The 26,773-nt window shown below is 50.5% G+C and overlaps 2 protein-coding genes across 4 annotated transcripts in view; one reads left to right on the top strand and one right to left on the bottom strand.

The window, feature by feature from the left end:
* Positions 1-13,270, top strand: part of HMGXB3 (HMG-box containing 3) — a 52,574-nt gene extending 39,304 nt beyond the window's left edge. For all 3 annotated transcript variants that reach the window (XM_055285654.2, XM_055285656.2, XM_055285655.2), the window contains 7 exons: positions 899-1,030; positions 1,933-2,117; positions 5,604-5,823; positions 7,776-7,909; positions 8,723-8,839; positions 10,405-10,614; positions 11,866-13,270. In XM_055285654.2, coding sequence (XP_055141629.1) covers positions 899-1,030; positions 1,933-2,117; positions 5,604-5,823; positions 7,776-7,909; positions 8,723-8,839; positions 10,405-10,614; positions 11,866-12,333 — 1,466 coding nt within the window. In that variant the 3' untranslated portion in view covers positions 12,334-13,270. The remainder of the gene's footprint in view (positions 1-898; positions 1,031-1,932; positions 2,118-5,603; positions 5,824-7,775; positions 7,910-8,722; positions 8,840-10,404; positions 10,615-11,865) is intronic.
* A 158-nt stretch (positions 13,271-13,428) lies between these two features.
* Positions 13,429-26,773, bottom strand: part of CSF1R (colony stimulating factor 1 receptor) — a 39,865-nt gene continuing 26,520 nt past the window's right edge. The window contains exons 13-23 of the mRNA XM_055285664.2: positions 21,875-22,001; positions 21,643-21,747; positions 21,015-21,125; positions 19,857-20,019; positions 17,644-17,732; positions 17,427-17,524; positions 16,361-16,483; positions 16,168-16,279; positions 15,382-15,481; positions 14,469-14,577; positions 13,429-14,371 (exon numbers count right to left, since the gene is read on the bottom strand). Coding sequence (XP_055141639.1) covers positions 14,204-14,371; positions 14,469-14,577; positions 15,382-15,481; positions 16,168-16,279; positions 16,361-16,483; positions 17,427-17,524; positions 17,644-17,732; positions 19,857-20,019; positions 21,015-21,125; positions 21,643-21,747; positions 21,875-22,001 — 1,305 coding nt within the window. The 3' untranslated portion in view covers positions 13,429-14,203. The remainder of the gene's footprint in view (positions 14,372-14,468; positions 14,578-15,381; positions 15,482-16,167; positions 16,280-16,360; positions 16,484-17,426; positions 17,525-17,643; positions 17,733-19,856; positions 20,020-21,014; positions 21,126-21,642; positions 21,748-21,874; positions 22,002-26,773) is intronic.

Below are 26,773 nucleotides of genomic sequence, written 5' to 3'. Positions count from 1 at the left end.
CTTCTTCACTGGGAACACATATTCCAAAATTTGCTTTTGTGCAGATTAGTGCATTATGTTTTGTGCACATATAAAATCACCCACTTTTATTTGTCTTAAATTGACTGCGCTTAAATTCCTCGGATTCATTCATTTCAGGATTTGGTGTTGGAGTGATTTCATAGCCTTTGTTACACCCCTTACACATTCATGAGCTAAAGGATGCTCCTGGCCTTTCCCCAGGTGAAGTTGTGTGAGGTGTAAAGGAAGAGTGATACCTTTGCTCCTGAGGACTGAGCTGGGTGGGAGGAAAGAGTTTCTTTTTTTTATTGGGGGAAAAAAAGATCTACTATATGTACTATTTCATTATTTTTTTGTTTGTTTAATGATGTATTATAGGCAACTTTGTGTCAGAACAGTTAGATCTACTTCTTTTTTAAAAAATGGATTCCATGTTGGAATACTTTATTCTTTTTAATGCTTTCTATTTTATGAATGCACCATAAATTAATTAACCCTTTCCCTATTGATGGGCATTTAGTTGTGGGGTTTTTGTTTTGCCTTTTTTAAGATATATAACTTGAATAAAATAGAGATGGGGTTTTGCTATGTTGCCCAGGCTGGTCTTGAACTCCTGGGCTCAAGCGATCCTCCCACCTTGGCCTCCCAAAGTGCTGAGACTACAGGCATGAGATTACAGGCCATACCTGGCCTGTTTTGTTTTTTTGAGAGAGATGGAGTCTCTCACTGTGTTACCCAAGCTGGTCTACAACTCCGGGGCTCAAGCAATCCTCCTGCCTCATCCTCCCAAGTGCCTGCAACTACAGGCACACGCCACTGCACCCAGCTGGTGTGTATTCTATTTTTTGCCATTGTGTATGATACATTAATTTCCTTGTTGCCTCTTCTTAACCTGCAGGTCTCTTTAACGTGGGGAACAAGCTGCTGGTAAGCCTGGACTTGCTTTTTGCAATCAGAAACCAGATCAAGCTCGGAGAGGACCCCAGAGTGTCTATCAATGTTGTTCTGAAGTCGGTGCAGGAGCAGACAGGTAAAAGTTGTTTTCTTCCCTTTCCCAAGGTTAGTCCTAAGCTCCCTGGGAATTTGCGGTGATGGCCTTTGGTTAAAAGACTCATTTTGAAGAAGAGTCTGATTATTTTGAAAAGGAGACATCCTTGACTTCCTAATACACTCTTCCTTTTGAATTTTACAAATGCCAAACTAATTTTGGAAAGCATGAGTCTTTCTGTGCATCCAGGGACCCTTAGCGAGAGATTACCAGTGACTTCTAGAAGTGCCTTCTTTGGTCATAGGGAGACTTGGCCCCATTGCATGTTAGACTCATTTTGACCACAGCTCCTAGATGTCTGCTTCTAGTTCCAAGGCTCATGCCAAGACCTAAGAGTGAGGACCATCCTTTCTGTCTAGAATTTTTTTCCTCCATGCCCTCTTTACTCCTATTTGTGCTTTTCCCATCCCATTCCTATAGGCTCCAATCCCCCTCTACCTTACCTGCTGTGAGAACAGATGGAGTAGAGCAAAGGTGCTAGAGTTACATGGGCCTGTGTTTCAGTCTTGGCTCTGCCACTGTTGCAATGTGATTTTGAGCAAGTTATTCTTGTGCCTCTGTTTCTCCAGTGATAAAATGAGGATAATAGCTCCTGGTTCATAAAGAATTAAATTCAGGTGAGATTAATGAGATACCATCCAAAGCTTTCAGCACAGCAGCTAGTACTTAGTACAAGGCAGCTATCACTCCATTGAGAATTGCTCTTTGGGTTGCCACGTGAGCAATTGCAGGCCAGATCCCTGACCCTCAGGGTAGTTAGTACACTGGAGTGTTTGAGGTGAATCAGTCTGGCAGAATTGCTCTACTTGCTACCCACTGGCTCATCCCTGGTGGCTTCAGTGTCTTTTTCTGTGCCCTTCTCAGTGTGCTTGCTCTTCTTCCAGAGAAGACTCTGACCTCGGAGGAGCTGAGCCAGCTGCAGGAGCTGCTGTGCAATGGCTATTGGGCCTTTGAGTGCCTCACTGTCCGAGACTACAATGACATGATATGTGGCATCTGTGGTGTGGCCCCCAAAGTGGAAATGGCTCAGAGGAGTGAAGAGAATGTGCTAGCACTGAATAGCGTGGAGGTAAGTGCCTCTTAGCCACCGTGAGGGACCTGCGGGATTCTCTTATTTTGGCAGCTCCCTTCCTACATGATATCTCCAGGGCGTGGATAGCTCCAGTCCTGTCTAGGTGAGGCAAGTGAGTTTTTCCTCCCACAGCCCAAGATTTCATTTAGGGAATGCCAGATGGAAATAGAGGCATTTGTTTATTCAATTACTCACTTGAAAAATGTATTTATCCAGTGAATAAGTATCAAAAAATATATATAATAAATATATTGAACATAAACTAAATGCATGTTTTAGACACCTGGGAGATAGTGGTTAAAGAAAGTTTCTGTCCTCATGGAGCTCACTTTCTGGTTTGGGGGACACAGGAAACAAATATCTGTCCAGGAGTAGTGAGTGCTGCGAAGCACAGTAAAGCTGGGTAAGAAAGAGAGAACAGTGTCATGGGAAAGGGCATTTGTATTTTATAGAGGGCAGTGAGGGGGAAGGCCTCTCTGATACAGTAGCATTTGAGTAGAGATCTGAAACCCATGTGGCTTTGTGGAGGAATATTCCAGGCAGAGGGAACAGCAAGAACAGGGTCTGAGGTGGGCTTGCTGGGCATGATTGAGGACCAGCAAGGAGACCAGTGGTGTAGCTCAGAGTGTGGGAGGGAGGGAGGGGATGGTAGGGCATATGAGGTCCAGACAGTGCAGGAGGCCAACGTTATGTAGGGTAACGTGGGCTATTTTAAGGACTTACACAGAGTGAAATGGAGAGCCACTGAAGGGGTTGGAGGAAAAGAGTGACCTGAGCTGACTTAGGATCTGAACTGAAAAATTTTCACACAATAATAACGTCAAACTCAGATGGCTTCATAGATTAATTAGAACAAATATCCAAGAAATATTATTCCAAACATAGGCAAGTAACAGAAGTGGGCATATTTCCCCAACTCATCATATAAGGTTGTATAGCTTTAGAAACCAAATCAGACATTTGATGTAAGAGAAGAAATTGGGACTGAATGTACTCATGAATATAGATGAAAGTCTGAATAAAATAATAGCAAATCAGATCTAACACAGTAATGTATCATGACAAAGTTTATCACAGGAAAGCAAGGTTGTTTCAGCAGTAGGAAATATGTTAATGTAATTCACTTACTTAACCGATTAAAGGGGAAACCCTATATGATAATTTCATTAAATGTATGGGGAAAAAAAAGTTGTCCAGTGTGATTCTGCACCCATATTTATGATAAAACTCTTAGCAAACAGAATAGTAGGAAATCTTCCTTAACCTCCTTTAGGGTTTAAAAAAAAATCCCATAGATTACTTTTCCCTGTGATCATGCCATGAGGTCTGGTTTACACTCACAGGCAGGGACTGCCCCTTGAGTATGCCAGTAGTTGCATTGGAGTATGAGGTTTCCATTTCTGAACTCTACCATAGTAAACAAGAGCCTGGGACATGAGTTGACCTTCAGGTACTGGGCTTGCATCTCATGTATTCACTGATCAGGCAGGTGTAGAACCTGTAGAGAACAGCTTTGGTGTATTTTGGCAGGACCACTGACATATTAAGGGTTGAATGCATAGTCCTGTCTTTTTCTTCCCAACTAAAAAACCAGGCAACTAAACCATTTTGTTTGTGTTATCTCATCTGAGGCTGTTCCCAGATTGATTTAAATCTGCTTGCCTAGTAGTAATATTAATAATAATGCAGCTAAGATTTATTGAGCATTTTATTACTATGCCAAGTTCTTAATCTGTGCTAAGTGCTTTACTATATGACTTAATTTTCCATACAACCCCATGAGGTTTTTAGAGACATAGGCACTGAAGCCCAAGGGCCTTGCCCAAGCTCACCCAGCCAGAGAGGGGTGGGGCTGAGATTGACCTTGCTCTTTCTCAGCCGCTGACTGTGGAGTCTGCACCCTAAGCACTGCCATTCTCACCAGTACCTCCTACGACTCCGAGTTCTGTTTTTTCTGATCATATCGGGCCACAGCAAGTTTATGATTTCCAAGAATAGACAGAGGCTCACCTCCCTGCAAAGATGCCATCTCCTAGTCCTGCCTGGCACCTGTCGTTTCCCAATCAAGGCTCCTCTGTCCCAGAATGGAGTAGCATTCCCTTCACTCTCAGTTTGCTTGTCTCTTCCCTTCAGTACCAGGTACTTCTTTCATAGAGGTACTTCTTTGTTCTGTGTGTGGAGAGTAGTGTGGTATGTGTGGGGAGAGAGTATCCTGAAGTCTATGAACTAAAACAGGAAGTTATTGAACAAAACTTAAATATGCTGTTATCCATGAAGAGACTTGTCAGCCCCTCTCTCGGGGTTGTATAAAGGAGGACCCTGTGGTTAGTTTGTGTGCTGGGTTGGCATTTCCTGTTCCCTTGCTCCTTGTGGTGAGGATAGACTCAGCTGGCCTCATTCCCCTAGGTGTGCCATTTACACAGAGCATGCACTAAGCACCCCTGTGAGGTGGCGAACAAAGAGGAATAAGGTGAGGAGAGGAGCCTTTATGGGGAGCAGTGGTTCTTGGACTTTAGTGGGTATAAGAACTACATAGGGCAGTGGTTCTCACTTTTTAAAGTGGAGGGCTTGCTGGGTCCCACCCACAGGATTTCTGACTCAGGAGATCTGGAGTGGGGCCAAGAATTTGCATTTCTAACAAGTTTTCAGGTGATACTCTTGCTGCTTGTCCAGGGACCACCCTTTGAGAACCATTCCTCTGAGGAAACTTTTTTAAATGCAAAATTAGGAGTTTAGTTCATACAGCTCAAGATGTGGCCAAGGTTTTTACATTTCTAATAAGTAACCTATACAACTCTGATTGAGGTATTAGGATCCGGGTCACATTTTGAGAGCCATATAAGAGGGCATTGCAAGAAGAAAAATTGAGTAGCACAAGCGCTATTAATAGATGTCTATAAGAGATAAGTAAATGCTGCATTGGGTAGAGGAGATAGCTGTGTGCTGATGATGTGTGGGAGGATGTCGGCGATCCACAGGGTCTTGAAAAATGGCTGGAATTTTACTCAATAGAATTCTGCTCATTCTTGCCAGCCTGGTATCAGGAGTAAGGGATTGGGCTTTGGAACTAGACCTGTGTTGACGTGATTGTTCTGTCGCTTCAAGTGCTTGAATACTCACCTCAGCCATCCCCAGACTTGTTTTTTAGTAGTTCATTACAAAGTGTCTGGCACATAACAGATACTTACATGGTAGCTCAACTTTCTTTGTAAGACAGGGAAAATGACATGAACAAGGTATAGAAACAGAAGGGATTTAGGGACTATTCGTGTCTGGGAGAGTACTATGGTGTGAGAGATAGAAATGTGACCAAAAGGCAGGTGGGTACAGAGCTGTCAAATTCAAGGCCCCCTGGCAGTGCCTGGCTGTTCAACTTCCCTTCACCAAGCCTTAGCTTCCCTGTGTGTATAATGACGGGGTAGACTGTTGTGTTGCTGATGTTCTGTGACTCCCAGTTTGACCTTCTTTATCCTGACCTTCTAGTTCACCTGGCCTGAATTCCTGGGCTCTAATGAGGTAAATGTGGAGGACTTTTGGGCCACAATGGAGACAGAGGTGATTGAGCAGGTGGCATTTCCTGCCAGCATCCCTATCACCAAATTTGATGCCTCTGTTATTGCCCCCTTCTTCCCACCACTCATGAGAGGAGCTGTGGCCGTCAACACTGAGAAAGACAAAAACCTGGACGTGCAGCCAGTACCTGGTAAGGCCACCTGGTGGCTGACTGGGGTCAAAAAAGGGCTCAGTCAAGAGTCTGGGACATTGTCCATGGCAAGATAGCACAGTGGTAGCGAGAGGGCCAGGCCCCGCTGGAGGACTCCTTTCAGAAAGACAATAACAGCCTGTGTCAAAATCCCCTAGAGTTTAAAGTTGTGGTGCAGAGTTTTGAAGAGCTGTCCACCATATTAAATAGCAGGGGCACACAGCTCATTGTCAGCCTTCTGGGATACACATACTGAGTAGGGGAACTCCTATAAAAAATGCTGATAAGGCTCCATCCCCAAAGATTTTCATTGAGCAAGTGTAGGGGCAGGCCAAGGAATCTGCCTTCAAAACAGGCATCCCAGATGGTTTTGCAGCTAGTTTTATGGATTAGACATTGAGAAACCCTGGACTAGCGGGTAAGAGGATAGGTTTCTAACAGCTTGAGTTTGATTCCCAGCTTTGCCACTTAGCTGTGTGACCCTCTGTCAGGTCCCATCATTGCCCTAAGCCACTGTTCCTTCTTTTACAAAGAGGATGTGATAATAGCTACCCACTTTCTAGATCACTGAAGATAAAGTGAGCTAATGCAGTTAGAGTGATAGCCGCCTTTTTTAACTGTAACTCGTAGTGAGAAATACATTCTGTGTCATGACGCAGAATGATATTCGTACATATGCAAGTGTGTATAACTGAAACAACATTCCCAAAACAGTATTTTTCCTTACCAAGTGCAATACACTTTATTTTCTATCTTATTTCATTTTTGAATTTTTAGATATGACCCACTTAATTGATAATGTAATCACTTAATATGTTGTGATCCACTGGTTCTCAAACAGTGCTTCCTAATATTAGATATTGAGGCCAGGCACGGTGGCTCATGCCTGTAATCCCAGCACTTTGGGAGGCCGAGGCGGGTGGATCACGAGGTCAGGAGATGGAGACCATCCTGGCTAACACGGTGAAACACCATCTCTACTAAAAACACAAAAAATTAGCCGGGCATGGTGGCGGGCGCCTGTAGTCCCAGCTACTCGGGAGGCTGAGGCAGGAGAATGGCATGAACCCGGGAGGCGGAGATTGCAGCGAGCCGAGATCGCGCCACTGCACTCCAGCCTGGGTGACAGAGCGAGACTCCGTCTCAAAAAAAATAAAAATAAAAAAATAAAAAGATATTGAGGTCCCACCTCATATTCCTACTAATATTTTAAGGGCCCAGGCATCTTTTTTTTTTTTTTCGAGACAGAGTCCTGCTCTGTTGCCCAGGCTGGAGTGCAGTGTTGTGATCTGGGCTCACTGCAACTGTGCCTTCCGGGTTCAAGCAATTCTCCTGTCTCAGCCTCCCAAGTTGCTGAGACTACAGGTGCACGCCACCACACCTGGCTAATTTTTTGTATTTTTGGAAGAGATGGGGTTTCACCATATTGGTCAGGCTGGTCTCGAACTTCTGACCTCAGGTAATCCACCTGCCTCGGCCTCCTAAAGTGCTAGGATTACAGGTATGAGCCACCGCACCCGGCCCCAGGGATTATTTCTTTAAGGCGCCCCCACATAGTTCTCTTGTGCTAGCCAGGTTCAGGAACGTTGTGTAGAGGGCACTTTTAAAACGAGAGCTGCTGCTGTCTTCTTATTGCTGCAGTCATGGTAAGCATCTGAGGTCTTGGTTCTGAAAAACCTTAGAAGACTGGATTAAAAGCTGACTTATTTTAGGGTTTTTTTCAGTGGCTGGCTGCAGGATATCTCACTCAGATGTTCCAGGGCAGAAAGCCAGTTCTAATAGACTTCAAATATCTGCAGAAAGCATGGACCTGACTTGAGTCCCACCTCTGCCAGCACTGGGGGAGGGCTTGGTGCAGAGTTGGCTTCCACTGTTTGCTGTTTTGTGGGCCTAGCTGTGGCCTCTGGTGGCTGGCAGTAGCACCCTCCCACCAGCACTGTTGTCTCTTGCAGGCAGTGGCAGTGCCTTGGTGAGGCTGCTCCAGGAGGGCATCTGCAAACTTGATGAGATTGGCTCCTACAGTGAAGAGAAGCTGCAGCATCTGCTAAGGCAGTGTGGAATCCCCTTTGGGGCAGAAGACTCCAAGGTGAGTGTCAAGGGCAGTGGTGGATATCGGGGCTTCTGGAGTAGGCTGATTGGTCCACTTTTCAGGGCAAGGATATGAATATCTGTGATGGCATCTGCCTTCGACACAAGGTGCTGGCAGTCAGGGATGCCTAGGAGATGGTCAACAGCTAGATGTGACATGTATGTGGGGCCTGGCCTCTAGCAGTTCCTCCTGTTGAAGGTTGTGAGCCTAGGCTCTGGGGTCAGGAATCCTGGCTCTCCTCCTTACTGTATGTGACCTTGGATAAGCTGCTTTATATTTTGAGCTTCATTTTCCTTGTTTGTAAAATGGAAATAACCAAAATACTAACCTTGTGAGATTGTTGTAAGGAATGCACTTTACACAGTGTCTGGTTATTACCTATGCAAGCTCTTAGAAAATGCCAACTATTACATAGTGTACGTGTCTACGTGTTTCATTCATACGTTATTTACTTTCCCTTTCATATTTCTGTGCTGTTGAAAATGTTATACTTCCTTCAAGATCAGATTCAAATGTTAGCTCCCCTTTGATGGTTTCTTTGCCCTGTAAAAAGTGAAAGGACTCAGGCCTCAGAGTCTGGCAGCTTGATCAGCAGTCTGGCTGGCTTTGTCTGTGACCTAATCCTTTCAGGGCCTCCGATTGCTTACCTGTACCTAGAGGAGGTTGGGCTGGTGAGGCTCCAAGGCCCACTCTGACCCGGGCAGTTTATTCTTTTACTTTGGGTGTTGGGTGAGTGTGTGTGATGCTGAGCACCAGCCGTGGTCCCTTAGCATTCGCCCTTATGTTTTTAATCTTGTCCTTCTACTCCAGGACCAGCTCTGCTTCTCCTTGTTGGCCCTCTACGAATCTGTACAGAATGGAGCTAGAGCTATACGGCCCCCACGTCACTTCACAGGTGGTAAAATCTACAAGGTGTGCCCCCATCAGGTAAGAAAATAACTAGGGGGAGCTTGGAGTGAATTTGCTAATGTTGAACTTCCCATACAGAGACTGATCCAGCTCAGTTTTGGGGGGCTAGACTTAGGTCACTGGGCAACCTCTGGCATAGCTGCCCACGGGTCACGTGCTACCCCGTGGGCTAGGGAGGGAGGCTGGGTCTTCTGTCAGTATTTTTTAAGCACCCTACCATATCCTGGGCATCAGCTGTTGAGGGTATAAGGGCGAGCTTGTATAAAGAATGACAAAGATGTCATTCCTCCCTAGTTGACCATATATTTTAGTGGGGAAATAAAGTCACCACAGCTTGTGGCATTGGCTCTGAAGAAATTAGATAAGGGCCTAAGATGGAAAGTAACAGTGAGGAACCTGCTGTCTGAGGTGACAGAGAAGACCGAGACCTGCAGGATAGGGAGGAGCCCAGTGGTAAGCCAGGGAAGGAATGTCGCAGCCAAGGGACCACCAAGGCCGTGAGTGGAGAGACAGAGTGAGCTGAGAGGAGGGGGTGTTGGAGGGCTGCCCGGGGGCCAGATCACGTACAGCTCTCCAGGCCAGAGTAACAGTTTGTATTTTATTCTGCGTGATGAGGGACCTTTTGGACGGTTTTGAATGGGAAACCTGTGGAAGGGTGTGGACAAGGTGGCACTGGGTTAGCTCCAGGACAGGTTATGTACTAGATGACAGAGTGGGCCCAGGGAGATATTGGGATGGAAACCCCCCCCAACAGGTACTGAATGGGAGAGAGGTGGCTTATCAGAGCCTTCACTGAAGCACATGAGTCAGCAGGGGGATCTAGCTGTAAAAAGAGAATCCAGTTCCCAACTACTTTAACAGAAGCTGTGTCTGAAGGAGATGCTTAATGCTTCTACTCTGGGCAGATCAGAGCCTGCTCAGGGGATTGTGTTCATGCGACGGAGGATCATCTCATGAGAAGCAGCTGTAGATCTTGGGGAGAGCTGTAGATCTTGGGGGCTGTGATGGGAGTGGCATCACTTGGAGGTGACAGCCAAGTGGGTGTACCCAGAGTTGTAGAATGGTGCTTGGGGGGCCCCGTCAGTGGAGGTGTTTACTAGACTACATTGTGGGTTCCCATCTGGGCAACAAGCCCACTGGGGTCTGGTGGGGAGCTTGCTCAAAATACAGATGCTTAGACCCTACTCCAGAGACCTTAGTTTCTTAGGTTTGACCTCGGGCCCAGGCATCTCCATTCTTAACCAGCTCTCAGCTGCTGCTGCTGCTGCTGTGTAGCTAGCATAGTGAACTGGTAGATGATGTGGAGAGAGTGGGGTTTTGAAAGATGTTCTGAGGTGCCTTTCAGCCTAAGTTGAGGACAGGATGCTCCCAGCTGTCTCTCAGAAGGGCAAGGATGAGCTGGTGACTTCATTTAAGGACAGAAGCAGGAAGGGAGCAGAATGCCATGGGCTCTGGCAGGATGGCCATGGCTTCGGCCATGAAGCTGATTGCCCATCTTCCTGGGAAGAAGCAAGTGAGAACTATACACTCTCTGGAGACTGGCTTCCTAATTAACCCCGCACCCCCCGCCCTTCATCTCCCAGGTGGTCTGCGGCTCCAAGTATCTTGTGCGAGGTGAGAGTGCCCGTGACCATGTGGACCTGCTTGCCTCTTCCCGCCACTGGCCGCCTGTCTATGTGGTAGATATGGCCACATCAGTGGCCCTGTGTGCTGACCTCTGCTACCCAGAGCTGACCAACCAGATGTGGGGGAGGAACCAGGGCTGTTTCTCTAGCCCCACGGAGCCACCTGTGGTGAGTCACCTCCTGAGGAACTGCCATGTCTTCTCAAGCCTACCATGTCTGTCGCCCAGGCTGGAGTGCAGTGGCGTTATCTCGCTCACTGCAACCTCTGCCTCCCAGGTTCAAGCAGTTCTCGTGCCTCAGCCTCCCGAGGAGCTGGGATTACAGGCGCACACCACCACACCTGGCTAATTTTTGTGTTTTAGTAGAAATGGGGTTTTGCCATTTTGCCCAGGCTGTTCTCAAACTCCTGGGCTCAAGCAATCCACGTGCCTCAGCCTCTCAAAGTGCTGGGATTACAGGCGTGAGCCACTGTGCCCAGTCTACTCTGTAAGTTTTTACTGACCAAGCCCTCTGAGGCCACAGCATATCACTTAGTGTGCCCAGGATATCCCAAACCTTGTGTTAAAAGAGTTTGCCTTCCAGAGAAACCTAGAAAGTTGCCACCTTTGAGAGTCACTGTGCACACTGACATATTAAAGGCCCCAGCCAGCCCTGGATTAGTTTAATTCTCCATGTCTTACATTTAGTTGACCATGGCTATACTGTATGGCATGCCTGTTGTGATCTGAAGATACACTGGTTTAGAAAACACTCATCTTATCCAACCCTCTCCTTTTATTAAAAGGGGAAGCTAAGGCCCAGAGGGGGAAATTGACTTTTCCGGGTCACACAGCAGATTAGTGGCAGAGCCCTTGTCTCTGTGTCTTGGTATATTGTACCAGACAGTATTTCTCACCGGTCATGCACCGTTCAAGGCCAGCAGGCCAGCCTTTGTCCTTTGCTGAAATAGATGTCAGAACTGATAATTAGGAAGAAGGGAAGAATAACAAAGGTTGAGTGCCCCAGCCAGGATGCATTATAGGAAGTGAAGGCCTGTGGCTTTGCCTTGGAGGAGTCATTATTGACATTACTCCCTGGGGCTCACTGGCTCCATGAGCATGCTGGGAACTCCAGAAAAGTGTCTTAACCTCAGTCAGAGCCTGATCTTTCTGCTTCACTGCAGCCACTGGCCTGAATGGACCGGGGGCAATAATAGCGTAAGTAATCCAACATCTGTTCTGGAAGGTGGCCACTGTTACTGTCCCTGTTCTCACGTGAGGAAGTGGAGGCCCTGAGGGGCAGGGGTTGGCCTAGGAGACACGGTACATGGTGATGTTAGGATTCAAACAGGGCTGGCTGAGCCTAGAGTGTTCTCATCACCAGATGGGTTCCACCTTAATCATTCCTTCTTGTCAAAATGCATTCTCATTTCTCTTCTAGAGTGTGTCCTGCCCAGAGCTCTTGGACCAGCATTATACTGTGGACATGACAGAAACTGAGCACTCTATCCAGCACCCAATCACCAAGACTGCCACACGGCGCATCGTCCATGCAGGCATACAGCCCAATCCTGGTGACCCCAGTGCTGGACACCACTCTTTGGCCCTGTGCCCTGAATTGGCACCCTACGCAACCATCCTGGCCTCCATCGTGGACAGCAAACCAAACAGTGTCCGCCAGCGGCCCATTGCCTTCGACAATGCCACTCACTATTACCTCTATAACCGCCTCATGGACTTCCTCACCAGCCGCGAAATTGTCAATCGTCAGATCCATGACATTGTACAGAGCTGCCAGCCTGGTGAGGTGGTTATTCGTGACACCCTCTACCGCCTTGGGGTTGCTCAGATCAAGACCGAGACAGAGGAGGAGGGTGAGGAAGAGGAGGTGGCCACAGTGGCAGAATAAGCCAGGCTGTTGTACAGGGACTATACCATCTCTCAAGCCATAGTAAGGCCCTTGCCTGAGGCAGAGCTATCCAGGCGACCTGCAGAAGTGGTCTCCTGTGGGGAGGGCCTCTGACTGCTGGGACTGACCAAAGAGCTTCCATTCCCTGAGCATGGTGGGACCCAGGGTCCTCGGTTCTCAACCCTCCAGGGGTCAGGAGTGGTGCCAGGAAACCTCTTCTGGCCCCGAGAGAGCACTTGGGGGACACGGTATGTTTAATGGAGGGAGGGGAGGCTGAGGGAAAGGCTGGTGGGTTCCGTGGGGCTTGCTGTGGGTCAGGGTGGAGGTCCTGGGTGGGCCAAGGCGTGAGCCCTAGCACTAGGTGGGAAGGCTGCTGAGGTCCATCCCACCCCTGAGGAGTCCTGGTTTCAGCCCCCTCAGTCTCATGAATTGCTTAGCCTGTTGCCTTTGACTAGGGGCCTGGGTGGCCTCATTAACTCTAGGGGTCCCTTTGAGCTCTTGATTCTCCCTGAAGGAGGGATGCATTTCTCTCTTGCTCTTCCTGTACCCACATTTGGGGGAAGCTGAGGAGGGAGGAACAGTCAGCCACAGCTCTCTTCCAGCACTGTCCTCTCCACCCCAAGCTTTGAGGAAGAGCATCCCCTTCCTCCTTTCCCTGGCCACTGCTGCTGCAGCCAATATCCTCTCTGGGCCTCGGACCATCTCCACAGAGGGGATGTGGTCCCTGGTCATGACATAACCTAGCAGCAGTAGGAAAAACTCCCTTCTGTGAAGGGGAAGCAGACTGGGCCATAAGGAAACAGCAGGACTGGCTCAAGTGCCCAAGGTTTGTTTAGGGCCTGGGAATTGGCCATGTGTTAATTTATTGAGTGGAGTAGGTGGCTTTTTTTCCCCTCCCTCTTCCCCCAGCAAGAATAAAGTTTATTAAATTATCTGGTTTTGGTGTAGCAGGAGTCAATTCCATGCACATCGTATGGGGCACAGTGTGGTCAAGCTCCATGACTGTGAGCTTGTCACTTCATGTGAAGGAGGGAAGGAAAGGAAGTTCCAGGGAATTTGCAGGTACTCACGTGGCACAGAGAACCAGAGGCTGACTGCATTAATGCTGTTAGTTTAATGTGGACAGAGACATCCCGCAGCGTGACTGTTAGTTAGGATGAGTCAGCTTGGGGGAGTTTGTGCTTCCTGCTTGGTGTGGCCAGCCACATGCCAAGGTCCCCTGCCTTCTAGCCCAGAATGACAGGGGACTGGGCAGAACACCCCCAACTTTTAGCTGCCACTTGGCTCATTACAGCAGTACCAGTATGGGGGTGGGAGGGGTGAGGCTGTGGAGTGAAGAAGGCTTATAGGGCAGAGACTGAGAGGTCGTGTGAGATTCTTAGAGGAACCATCCTACTCCAAGGGGCCTGAGCTGAGTGTGGTCTGTGAGCATCTGCTGCTCCTCTTGGAGAGGGAGATCTCACTCTCTGCCAGTCTGTCTAGCCCCAAGGAGCCTAGTTTTCTCAGTATCAGTGTAGCTCCTGGGGACTTCATAGGCATACAGTCAGTCCATTTCCATGAAGACAAGGGGATTAGGAAAGAAGGTTCTACCAGTTGGCATAGCAAACACAAGGCCAACACCATGAGAACAGTAGGGGAGGGGGGGTGAGGGCTCAGCCCCCAGCCCCTGACTGGCAGTGATGGCCCACGCTCAGGAAGTGGGATCCTCTGACCTCCCCTGAATCCCTCACCTTCCCAAGTTTCAGAGCTGGGCCGAGCTGTTGAGTGAAATGACCGAAGGCAGAGTTTGTTTGTTCTCCCCATGTCGTCCCATCCATGGAGGAGTTGAAGTTTGGAGGCGGGGAGAGTGGTACTCCCTGTTGTCAACTCCTCAGCAGAACTGATAGTTGTTGGGCTGCAGCAAGGGCTGGGCGATATCCCCTTGCTCGCAGCAGGTCAGGTGCTCACTAGAGCTCTCCTCCTCCAGCTCACTGCTGCTGCTGCCGCTGCCCCTGCCACTGCCACCTCTTCTGGTACTGCTCGGCAGATTGGTATAGTCCTGAGGGTGGGAGAGACCAGAAACTGTCAGTCCAGATCCATCAGGCCCAGCCCAACCTGCTTTACCGGCCACCCACCCCAAGCCTCACCCCACTCACCCGCTCTCTCCTGTCCTCTTGGGCCTGCTCCTGAAGGAAGGAGCAGATCTGCTGGAAGGTGGGTCTGTGGGTGGGCTCCAAGGCCCAGCAGGCCTGCATGATGCTATATCTGGAGATAGAACAGAGGATGCCCATGTGCAGCTCCCTAGGGTCCAGGGGCCATTAACACACACCCCTAGAGAGACCTACCCAGCAGAGGTCCCCAAACCCAGTCAAAGTAAGTTTAGTATAAAACCTGTGCCAAGTCCTTGGCATGCTTTACCATTTAATCTTCACAGTAACCCTTGCAGAAGAGTACTCTCATCACCCTCATTTTGACAGATGAGGCCATTTTGGTATCCTCAGGGTCACTGTAGTAACAGTCTCTTAAAAGTCTAAATTTAGGGACAGGTGCAGTGGCTCATGCCTGTAATCCCAACACTTCAGGAGGTTGATGCAGGAGGATTGCATAAGGCCAGGAGTTCCAGACCAGCCTGGACAACATAGTGAGATCCCATCTCTACTAAAAATTTTTTTAAAAATAGCTGGGCTTGGTGACACACACCTGTAGTCCCAGCTGTTTGGGAGGCTGAGGCCAAGGATTGCTTGAGCCCTGAAGATTGAGGCTGCAGTGAGCTATGATCGCACACACCACTGCACTCCAGCCTGGGCTACAGAGCAAGATGCTGTCTCAAAAAAAAACAAAAAAAAACAAAAAGTGGTCGGTTAGGACTAGCCCTAGTGAACAGCTGCTTCTCTAAGAACATCCCCCATACCTTGAATTCAAAAGGGGCTGCTTGTGTCCACTGTGGGAGAGAGAAAGTCTGACCCTGGAACATTTTGGACAGGGAAAGATCAGGGCCACACAGCCTTCCATCCCTTTCCAGTGAAAGCCTGGGGTGTCCTTTTCCCTCCCTGGGATCCCTTCGCTTACATATTCTTCGGGGCAAATGCAGGCTGGGCCATTTGGTATCCATCCTTCACCAGTTTATAGAACTTGCTGTTCACCAGGATGCCAGGGTAAGGATTCAGCCCTGCAAAGGCCAAGATCAGGTAAGAGGCCATGCCCTTTGTCTTCTCCCCGTTCCCGCACACCCACACACACCTTAGACTGGGTTTAAAGGGTCCCACTTGACAACACTGCAACAGCAGCTACTCTTATCCAGTGCTTCCTGTGTGCCAGCCACTGTGTGGCAGGCTTAGGCTTTAGGAAGGTGTGAGCCTCCATCCAGGCCTTATCACACCAAACATTCTTGTGCAGGCTTTGGAATCAGACCAAAGCTTCAGTTGTGTATCGTTAAAGGGACAGTCAGGTGGTTATGAGGGTGTAGGAGCAGGGTATTTAAGAACTGAGTACAAATCCTTGTGCCTAGTCCTCAGGAAATGGCAGTTCTTTCTACTAGAGCCTAGTAGTAGAGAGCTACATCTTCAAGGGGCCGTAGATTTCAGACAAAGGAGGGAAACAGCGACAAAGGAAGGTAACAGGTAGCAGCAACTGAGCAGAGACAAACGAGGGAAGAGCCAGAAAGGAGCACCTGTCAGGGGCAGAGGGTCTGCCTAGCCCCGCAGGAGCCACGATGCTGGGTTTCCAGAGCCCTTGCCCATTCCTGCACTCTCACCAACCCTCACTGTGTCCTGGGCACCAAACAGCTTTGTCCAGCAGTGGGGCAACCAGAGGAGCCAGCCCCAGGCTGTGCCTGGAGTGGGCCCAGTGGCTCACCAAGTGAGAAGATCTCCCAGAGGAGGATGCCATAGGACCAGACGTCGCTCTGAACCGTGTAGACACAGTCAAAGATGCTCTCTGGGGCCATCCACTTCACAGGCAGGCGGGCCTGCGATGACAGTCCGCAGTTATTTTGGGCCCTGACTCTTCACCCTCTCCCCAGCCTGGCCCAAGCCCTCCCAGCACTTACATTGCCCTTGACAATATAGTTGGAGTCATTCATGATGTCCCTAGCCAGCCCGAAGTCCCCAATCTTGGCCACATGACCATTGGTCAACAGGACGTTACGCGCTGCCACATCCCGGTGGATGCACTGAGGGAAAGCACCGCAGGGTTAGTCTTGGGCCCTCTCCTACCTGAGCCTGAGGTGAGGAGGATGGCAGGGAGGGCCCCAGATGGCTTTGGGGTCCCTGCTGGAGTGAACAACAGTTTTGGTCCTTTACCACAAACCCTTGTCTATACCTTCTACCAGGGCCCAGGATCTGAGAACGTGTAGCGTGATCTGATCATTTAATGCTTAGAAACCCCCATTACCCTGAGCAGCCATGGCGCTTCTCACCCTTTGTCCTCTGAGTGGTCTGCTCAGGCCCCAGAAGCGAAGGGCTTCCATGCAGAGAGCAGTCTCCAAACCCTACCATTACTTCTGATCATAGCAGCTGCTATCTGCCAGGCCCTTCCCTAAACTCTGTATACATTGAACCCTTTTTCTTTTCAAACAATTGTTACACCCATTTTTATAGGTGTAGAAACTGAGGCACAGAATTTAAATAGTTGCTTAAAGTCACAGAGCAGGTGGCAGAGCCAGCAATCAAACCACTGACTCCGGAATCTGTTCTAAGGAAGATGGCAAGAGCTCCCATTCCCTGGCACTTCTTCCTAGGCTAAGCGTACTTTATACATTATCTAATATCCCCAAAATTCTGTGAGGAAGCTTCCATTATCATCCCCACCAGACCATGTGCACTTCATGAGCAGAGACAACTGTTGTCTCTTATACACTATGTAAAAACGAATGAAGAAAGCCTGGTATCCCTCCTCATCTTCACACTGGGGACACAGGTGCCCAGCCCCGGAGCTCCAACCCTGGGCACAGCTTTCTCCCACTCATTCTTGCAGCTGCCCAAATGACTCTCCTACTCTGTCTCCTCCCCTACCCCCCTCACAGGGTCCCGTTTCCTCCTCCCCATCGTCACTCATCCAGCCTCCCCGGAACACAGACCTGGGTGGCTACAAGCCAGGGCCAGGTTCCTACTCACATTCTTGGAAGCGAGGAAGGCCATGCCCTGGGCTACTTGGCTGGAGAAGTGAAGCAGGTCCCGGAGCTCCAGGGGCCGTCCATCCTCCTTGTCCAGGTCTAGGTTGGGAAGAGGCGTCAGGGCAGCCCTGCCACACTCCCCACCCCTCACCCCAGCAGCCCCTTCTCCTTTTCCCTTGTTATCAAGCAAATGGGGCCTAGCCCTGGGACCTCCTCACCTTGCTCAGAGAAGGAATCATTTGAAGAAGTGGAGACAGGCCTCATCTCCACATAGGTGTCCACACCCTGGCTGGAGAATCCACTGTCCCTACGTAGGAGAGAGGATTGGGGGGCAGAGGTCAGTCCCCATCACTGCACTGCTCAGCTCAGACCTTGACCGCCCACCACCCCATGGTCAACTGGAACCTCCCTTTCTGATAAGAAACCCTCCTGCCACACTCCATCTGAGTGAGCATTGGTCTCTGCTTGGCTGTCCCCAGTGAGGGAGCTTACAACCCATTCTGGGTTGTAAGAATCTGTCTGTGAGAAAGTTCTTCACTGTTCCTAATGCCAATCTGCCCCTGAGATTTTCCTCCTAGCCCCTGCTCTACCCTCAAGGGCCACAGAGAAGTTGGAGTCCTCTTCCCCATAACAGCCCTACTAGAATTGGGGCATATTCTAGGGCCCCTTGAGTCCTCTCTTCTCTAGACAGTGCCTCTCACCCCTGGTTTCACATTAAAATCACTTCGGGAGCTTTTAGGATCAGGCTAATTACTAATACTTCAGAAACTCTAGGGACAAAACAGTCATTCACAGATTAAATCTCCCCAGGTGATCACAAAGTGCAGCCTAAGCTGAGGCCCACTGGTCTAGAGCAGTGCTGCTTAAGCTCCAATTCATGTGCAGATAAATCACCCTGGGAATCTCTGCAATGCAGATTTTGAATCAGCAGGCCTGGGTGGGTGGGCCTGAGGTGGTGCACTTCCAACAGTCCTCAAGAGATGCCTACGAGAGCACACTTGGGGTAGAAAATTTGAGAAGCACTAGGTGTAGATTGAAGCACTACTGCTCCTAACATTCCAACCAGATAGGATTTATCGCTCCCTCCTGTCCCTTCTGCGCTAGAGATGTGTACCTTGACAATGTCCATATTCTAGTGTTCCCAGGAGGAGAAGCCAATGTTTTGTGATCTGACCATGGCAAAATCTTCTGCTCCCTTGTTGTAGAAACTATGCTTCTGTTAACAGCCTGGGATCCTTTTGGCAGAATTGGTTTACAGGCCATTTGCCCTCGAAATTACCCACTCTGGGAATACTTTCCCCATCTGCGTATTTGAAGATGAAAGCTAATAATACTTTCCTTTGGTGCTCATTTTGATCTGATCTTCAGAGGCCTAGTGTGTGCCACCCTCATAGAAGTGTCAGGGAATCAGAAGAGGAAGCGATGCTGCCAGGCCACCATTTTTAGGACCCTGGGTTAAGAGATGGCCTCCTTCTCTTTTGCCTCCCCAGGCATGGCAGCTGACAGTATCTAGGATGACGGCACAGTGTACACCCTTCTTGTTCTGATCCTGTCGTGACCCCACAAGCCCCTGAGACAGAGACCTCCAGGACAGCAGTGTGGCTTGGGTGACTCCTGGACTGGAAGTCAAGAGAGCAGGATTCTAGTCCAGGCTCCACCTCTGCCCCTGACTCATGTGTGACATGAATCTCCCACTTCCTCTCTTTGGTTCCCCATGTGGCTCTGTTGGATGGCTCTATTCTGGATGGCTTCCAGGAATCACAGCAACAGGACAACAGAGCCATCTCTCTTTTTTTCTGAGACGGAGTTTCGTTCTTGTTGCCCAGGCTGGAGTACAATGGTGTGATCTCAGCTCACAGCAACCTCTGCCTCCTGGGTTCAAGCGATTCTCCTGCCTCAGCCTCCCGAGTAGCTGGGATTACAGGCATGCATCACCACGCCCGGCTAATTTTGTATATTTAATAGAGATGGGGTTTCACCATGTTGGTCAGGCTGGTCTCAAACTCCCAACCTCAGGTGATCCGCCCGCCTCAGCCTCCCAAAGTGCTGGATTACAGGCATGGGCCACTGCGCCCAGCCACATCTGCCCATCTCTTACTAGGGCTCCAGGCACAGATCTTGATCTTTTACACACACTGGGTGGTGATTTCACTGACACATATCTCCACCAGACTATGAGCTGCCCGTCTTTGCCCTCCACACTCCCAGAACGCGGTAGGTGTTCAAATATTTGTCGAATGAAGGGGAAAAGGAGTAGAGAAACAGAGATGCCCATAAGACCTGTGGTGGCTACTTCCCGTGACACAGGTGGCAGGTGAGGGCCGCATAGCCACCCAATCATGAGCCATCCAACCCTGAGCTGGCTTTGAAGACAGACTCAGGTCCTGCCCTCCCAGACCTGGCCTTTTTCTTGTCCTTTGCCAGGGGCTACCTGCGGACATATTTCTTCTCGAGGTGGATGTTCTTATAGTCGGCGCCTCCCTCGGGGTCCTGGCCGGGGCTCAGGCTGGGTCCCAGCATGGCCTCAGCCTTCCTTCGCAGAAAGTTGAGCAGGTCGCCATAGCAACAGTACTCCGTGATGACCAGTACAGGGCCTAGAGCAGCCAAGGGTGTGGGGTGAGGGAGGTGCTGAGGGCTCCCCTGCGTGAACAGGAGCATGGGACTGGGGGCAGTGAGGCCACTGGACCAGGACTCAGCACAGCTGAGTTCTAACCTCCGCTCTGTGAGCAAGTTTCCTTGTGCCTCAGTAGTTCCACCTGTTTAAAACAGATGGATTTGGTGGGGCACGGTGGCTCATGCCTGTAATCTCAGCACTTTGGGAAGCCAAGGTGGGTGGATCACGAGGTCAGGAGATCGAGACCATCCTGGCTAACCTGGTGAAACCCCATCTCTACAAAAATACAAAAAATTAGCCGGGCATGGTGGCACATGCCTGTAGTTCCAACTACTCAAGAGGCTGAGGCAGGAGAATCGCTTGAACCTGGGAGGCAGAGGTTGCAGTCAGCCGAGATCGTGCCACTGCACTCCAGCCTGGGTGGCAGAGTGAGGCTTCGTCTCAAGAAAAAAAACAAAACAAACAAAAAAAAGACGACCTTAAAAAAAATGTAGCCCAAGAATTACTTCTTCAAAGGAAAGCTATGGCGGCTCAGTGTAGGTCAGAGCCACTATCAGTGAAGAGGATGTGGGGCACTTGGAGTCCCAACAAAGCCTGGGGCACCTTTGTGGGCCCTGGGGAGAGTGTCCAAGCATCCTTGAATGGAGGTTTCATAAGAGGTAGGCAGGGGGCTTCACTCCAGAACCACAGGATCCAGCTCCCTGGAAGCAGGGCCTAGGAGCTTGCACATTCATCTCCTTCTCCAAGGGCTCTGATGCTCCCTATGAGTCTCTCTTTATGCCTCAAGCTGCCTGTGCAGCTCGTGACTAGTCCAGGAGATGGGCCCAGGAGTTTAAGGGATGCTGTGACCGGGATCCCACTGGCACTTGGAGCAGTAGGATCCTGAGAAGGGGAAGATGGAATAAGGTAGCCCTGGGGCCCTCAGATCCCCCAGAGGCACCAAGACCTTGGCCCCAGGAACTCCAAGGCCCTTACCTCCATGGGTGCAGGCTCCCAGAAGGTTGACGATGTTCTCATGCTGGCCCAGGTGGCTCATGATCTTCAGCTCGGACATGAGGGCCTCCTTCTCATCAGCATGGGCCGTGGCTGGGAGAAAGAACCACAGGTTCCACAGACAGGGAGAGGGCAGGACACAGAGTACCACACAGATACATGGGGACCAAATGCAGAGACCCAGGGGAGCAAGCAGGGTGTACCCCAAGACCCGGAGTGGCCAGAAGCCAAAAGGAGGAGAAGGAAAAATGCAGACACACAGATGGCACAGAGAGAGAGGAGGGATGAGCCTGTCACTGAGCTGGTCTTCAGGTGACAGGAAGCCAAACTGTGGCCAGGCCATGGCCATAGGTGGCCTTTCTGCACCCCCAGACTTTTTGGAGCTCAGTCAGAAGCCCCTTCACACCTAAAGGGTGACCTAGACCTTCTTGGAGCCAGGACTCAGAGGGTGCCTGGAGCTCACAAGAAAACCCAAGTCCTCACCCCCGAGCTCTGTCCCCCAGGCTTCAACAGGTTGAAATATGTGCGATGCCTCTTGTGACACCAGGGCCAGCCCACCCCCAGCATCTACCACCCCCCATCCCTTCCTTCATCCCCTCCCCTCACTCACACTTCAGCATCTTCACAGCCACCTTCAGGACAGCATCCTCCTTGCCCAGACCAAAGGCCGTGGCCTCCACCACCTTCCCAAAGGCGCCAGCTCCGAGGGTCTTACCTGCCACGCACACAGGTCCCTTAGGTCCCTGGGCACCAAAGGGCCTCTGTCCAAGGGCCCACAGGCTCCCTGCAATCCCCACAGGCCCCGTGATAGGAAGGTGTGGGGTGCTGAACTGCCATCTCACCAAACTGCAGGTTGTTCCGGGGGAACTCCCACTTCTCGTTGTAAGGCAGCTGCGTGGGGTCGATGAAAGTATAACTGTTGCCCTCATAGCTCTCGATGATCTTCCAGCGGACCTGGTACTTGGGCTTCTGCAGAAGAGGAAGGGAGCACATGGCAGTAGGGGCTGGCAGGCAGTTCCTGGACCTTGTTTCTGACCCCCAAGAGCAGGGGTGTGGGCAGTCCCAAGGTGGCCAGTGGGAGAAGGCAGGGCAAGACTTGCTCTGGGCTGAGAGAGGTCATGTCGTCTCATGAACATGGCACTGAGAGCATGTTCCTCCTTGACTCTGCCTTCTTGTGTGACCTTCCCTTCTCCAAGCCTCAGTTTCACTATTTGTGTATTGAAGACCTTGGACAAGACAACCTCTGAGGGCCTTGATATCTCTGATAATCTGGTAATTCCTGAGCCAGGAGGGAGGGTGGAACTTGAGATCTTATCCATCTGTTCATCTGTCCATCCATCTACTCATCCATCCACCCACCCAGCCTCCCATCCAAATATATATGTATTTTTAATTGTGATAAAACATACATGAAATTTACCATTTCAACCATTTTTAAGTGTATGGTTCGGTAGTATTAAGTAAATTACATTCTACCTTGTTATGCAACCAATTTCCAGAGCTCTTTTCATCTTGCAAAACTGAAACTCCGTTCCCATTAAAAAGCAACTCCCCTTTCCCTCCTCCAGCCCCTGGCAACCAGGATTCTGCTGTCTCTGTGAATTGTACTGCTCTAGGCACTGCACCTCAGTGGACTCACACAGCATGTGTCTATTGGGATTGTCTTATTTCACGCAGCATAATGTCTTCAAGGTTCATTCATGTTGCAGCATAGGTCAGAATTCCCTTCCTTTTTAAGGCTGAATGATAGTAGCCCATCCACATACTTTCTTGAGCATCTCTTTGTGTCAGGCACCGTTGATTCAGAGTTGAACAGGACAAAGTCCCTGCCCCTCCATGGAGTTTGCATACTAGTGGCTGAGAGAGGCATTAAACGCAAATAAATATGTATGTAGGAAATTCTCAAGTGGTGCTATGAAGAAAATAAAGTAAGATAAGTCAGGAAAGGCCCCTAAAGAGCCCACCATGTGACCATCAGAGGAAGAATTTTCCAGGAACAGTGCATGGAAATGCTGTACGCTTGACATGGGAACGATCCTGGCAAGTTTGAGTTATAGGAAGGCAGCCATCGTGGCTTGAGGGAAGTGGGGGGCAGGTTCCAGAAGCAGGAAGGTATTGAGGGCTACGATAAGGTGAGTGGGTTCCCTTTTGGGATTTTTTTTGTTTTTTTTTCAAGACAGGATCTCTGTCCCCCAGGCTGGCATGCAGTGGGGCAGTCTTGGCTCACTACAGCCTCGACCCCCGAGGTTCAAGCAATCCTCCCACCTCAGTCTCCCAAGCAGCCGGGACTACAAGCATGTGGCACCACACCTGGCTAATTTTTGTAGAGATGGGGCTTTGTTGCAGCCTAGGCTGGTTTTGAACTCCTGAGCTCAAGCAGTTTGCCTGCCTCAGTCTCTCAAAGTGCTGGGATTACAGGCGTGAGCTACTATGCCTGGCCGGGCAGTGAGAGACCCTGAGAGTTTGACACGGGTGAGTCGCCATCTGACTTTTTTTTTTTGAGACAGGGTCTTGGTCCTTCACCCATGCCGGAGTGCAGTGGCACGATCATAGCTCACTAGGCTCAAACTCCTGGGCTCAAGCAATCCTTCTGCCTTGGCCTCTCAAAGTGCTGGGATTATAGGCGTGAGCCATCACACCCAGCTTTGACTTTACCTTTTTGAGAGAGAAAGAGACCCTGCCCACTAGATAGATTCTAGAGGACCAGGACCTTTGGAAAGACTGGATTTCCTTCCTTAGGCTCTCCATGCTGTTACCACCCAGCCAGAGGAGGCAAGCCCTAGGATGTGGGGAGGAGAAATGGCTGCCCCTGTTTCTTGCCCAGGGGTCAGCTGCTGAGGGGGAGTACCATGCTACGGGTTGCCCATGAGAAATGCTGTTGGAAGACCAAGTTGAGGGGGAAAGTGGAAGCTGGGCTGGGGCAGTGGAGGACACTGAGGCCCTGGGTCAGCAGAGCAACTCTTTCCGGCCAGGCCTTGGGGATGGGACCAGCTTGGCTGTGCCTGTAGCTGGGCTCCTTCCCTGGGCACCCGAGCTAGAAACTTAAAGGAAGTGTGGACCGGTGCTAGGGAGGAGGCTGGCCTTTGGCTGCAAGTCCTGGTTGAGAGAAAAGATTCCAGTCATGTCCTTTGCAGCAACATGGTGCAGCTGAAGGCCATTATCCTAAGCAAATTAACACAGGAACAGAAAACCTACATACCGCATGTTCTCACTTAAAAGTGGGAGCTAAATATTGAGTATGCATGGGCATAAAGATGGCACCAACAGACACTGGGGGCTACTAGAGCGGGGAGGGTGGAAGCAGGCAAGGGTTGAAAAACTATGGGTGCTATGCTCAGTACCAGGCGATGGGATCCATATTCCAAAGCTCAGCATGACGAGACATACCCATGCAACAAACCTGTACATCTACCCCCTGAATCAAAAATAAAATGTTCACATTTTTAAAGAGAGAGACAGAGAGAAAGCTTCCAACTAACCATCAGGAAGAACTTCTAGCTGGTAGTTAGGGAGAAAAGACTGCAATTAGAAATGAGAAGGAACTAACTTCCAGGCTCTGATTCGGGAGGGCGGACTACAGGTGAACATCAGAACCTCTGTGTTATAGCTTGGGAGAGTCTGAAATGGGACACGGGGAGAAGAACTTCCCAAGCCTCTGAGGGTCCAAATCCTGCCCGTGGGTGCCTTCCCAGCCCAAAAGACAGCGACAGGGCGAGGAGGGGATTCTTCAACCTCTCCCGGCCACTTCCATCTCTAGGAGCCTCTGTGGCCAAGACTGTTTTTTCTCACCACTTCTTGTTCCTCTGTCCCTCTGCAGCTGGGCTGAGTCAGCCCCTCCCTGCCCCCAGCTGGGCAGGGGGCACTGTTGAAAGGGAGGGGATCAAGGAGGAAGAGGTTTGGCTGGATTCTCAGATCTCTGAATCCTAGGCTCCTATTCCTGGAAGCTGACCAAGCTGCCTTCTGCCTGCCTCAGGAACCCTCCCCTGCCCCTGCTGGGCCTGTAAACCTCCCAGGGCACCTGTGCCATCCCTGGAAAGGGCTCATGGGCATCTACCCAGAGGCAGCCTCTCTTCCAAAGAACTATGAGTAAGAGATCAAGAGGTGGGGATGGGCAAGGCTTCCTGAGAAGGGTGGAAGTAATTGTCATAATGGCAGCGAGTTCTTCCTGAGAGTGCCGCGCTGGGCTAGATGCTTGAAGCACATCACCCCATTGATTCCCTGCAATGGGCCTAAGCCCCAGGCCCACCCCCGACTTCTTCCCTTCCTCCCATCCTCCCCACCAAAGGGGGCATGGAGACAAAGTCCCGGTCCCTTCCCCATCTAGGCCTGCTGGTTCTGGGTCAGTGGATGTTCTCCATCCCAGGAAGGTGGAGATCTGAACGATTCCCAGTGGAATCTTTGGGGACCCTCCTATCCCTCTTCAGAGCTCAGTACCAGCCCCAGAATCATAGTCTTTCCAGCAGCCTCCCTGGACCCTCCCTTCCCTGCTGCCTCAGCCATTTCCCTGTGCACCTCCTCCTCCAGGGGAGCCTGCTGACTCCTGCCCTTTTCTCTTCCCCCACGGCCCCCCTTGTGGTCACTCTGGGGGACAGAAAGGTGATGACTCAGCCCTGAGGCAGAACAAACCCTCCCCACAGGCAGGCCACTTCTTTCCCCAGGCCTGGGCAATGAGGAGAGGCTGGGCTGAGTCCCCAGTGAAGGGACAGTGAAGGCACCTTGGCCTGGAGCTAAAGGGTCTGTGAATGGGTGTAGGGGAGGAGGGTAGCTGCAAGTCTTCTCGCAGCCTTGCGTGGGCTCCAGGGGCAGCTGAATCTCCTGGACAGGAAGGGTGGAGGTGACATGTTCCAAAAATGGTCCCGTGGAGAGGAGATACAGAGTTCCTAAACCATAGCCAAGGGGGCTGGCCAGCCCAAGGCAGAAAGGGCCGCAGGGGGCCCCAGGCCCTTCTCTGGAATCTCTGCATGGCTGTCCTGGCAGCTCTGTGGGCACTGCAAGGCAGTTTTCAGTTCCATGTAAGGAAGAACTTTGCAAAAATTGGAGCTGCTCAGAGAAGGAACGGGTGGCCCCGAGAGTGAGTAAGGTCCCGTCCCTGGAGGTGGGTGGGCTGGGCCAAACAACTGCTTTGGGTGTGTAGTCAAGGAGATGATGCCCAACCTCAGACCTCCCCCTCCTTCCACCATCCCAAGATGCATGAGCTAACTCTGGTTCCCCAACGAACTTCCTCCTGGGACAAGAGCATGCAACTCCCATCATGGAGACTGTCTCGTCCAGCACCCCGCTCAGTCCTCTATGTGCATTGTGGTACGGGATCCCTCACAACAGGCTGTTAATGATCCATTTTACAAATCCAGGAGACTTAGACACACCAACTTTCCCATCATCCCATAGCCAGAGCTTGGCAGAGGCAGGATTTGGACCCAGATTCACCGAAGTCCAAGTTTCTGGTTCTTAAACTAGACCACCAGTGGGCTCTTGGCATGTTAGAGGAGGAGGGGCTGTTAAAGAGCACCCAGACCCATGGTACAAGAGGGGAAACTAAGGCCCAGAGAGGACAGCGAGTCAGCTGAGGTTACATGGCAAAACAGTGTCAGAGCTGGACCTAGATCCCGAGGACTTGACTGGGGCTGCCCTCAGAGCAGCCTTCTCATGCGGGGTGCTGGCAGGAGTAGACAGCCCGATCCATGTGCCCCTGGGGCTCCCGTAACATCCCTCCCACCCTGATCACTTCAAGCCCTCTTCTC

This window comes from Symphalangus syndactylus, chromosome 7 (assembly GCF_028878055.3).
Source record: "Symphalangus syndactylus isolate Jambi chromosome 7, NHGRI_mSymSyn1-v2.1_pri, whole genome shotgun sequence".
Taxonomy (NCBI): domain Eukaryota; kingdom Metazoa; phylum Chordata; class Mammalia; order Primates; family Hylobatidae; genus Symphalangus; species Symphalangus syndactylus.
The sequence above is the reverse complement of the archived record's forward strand: the minus strand, read 5'-3'. Positions and strand labels throughout refer to the sequence as shown.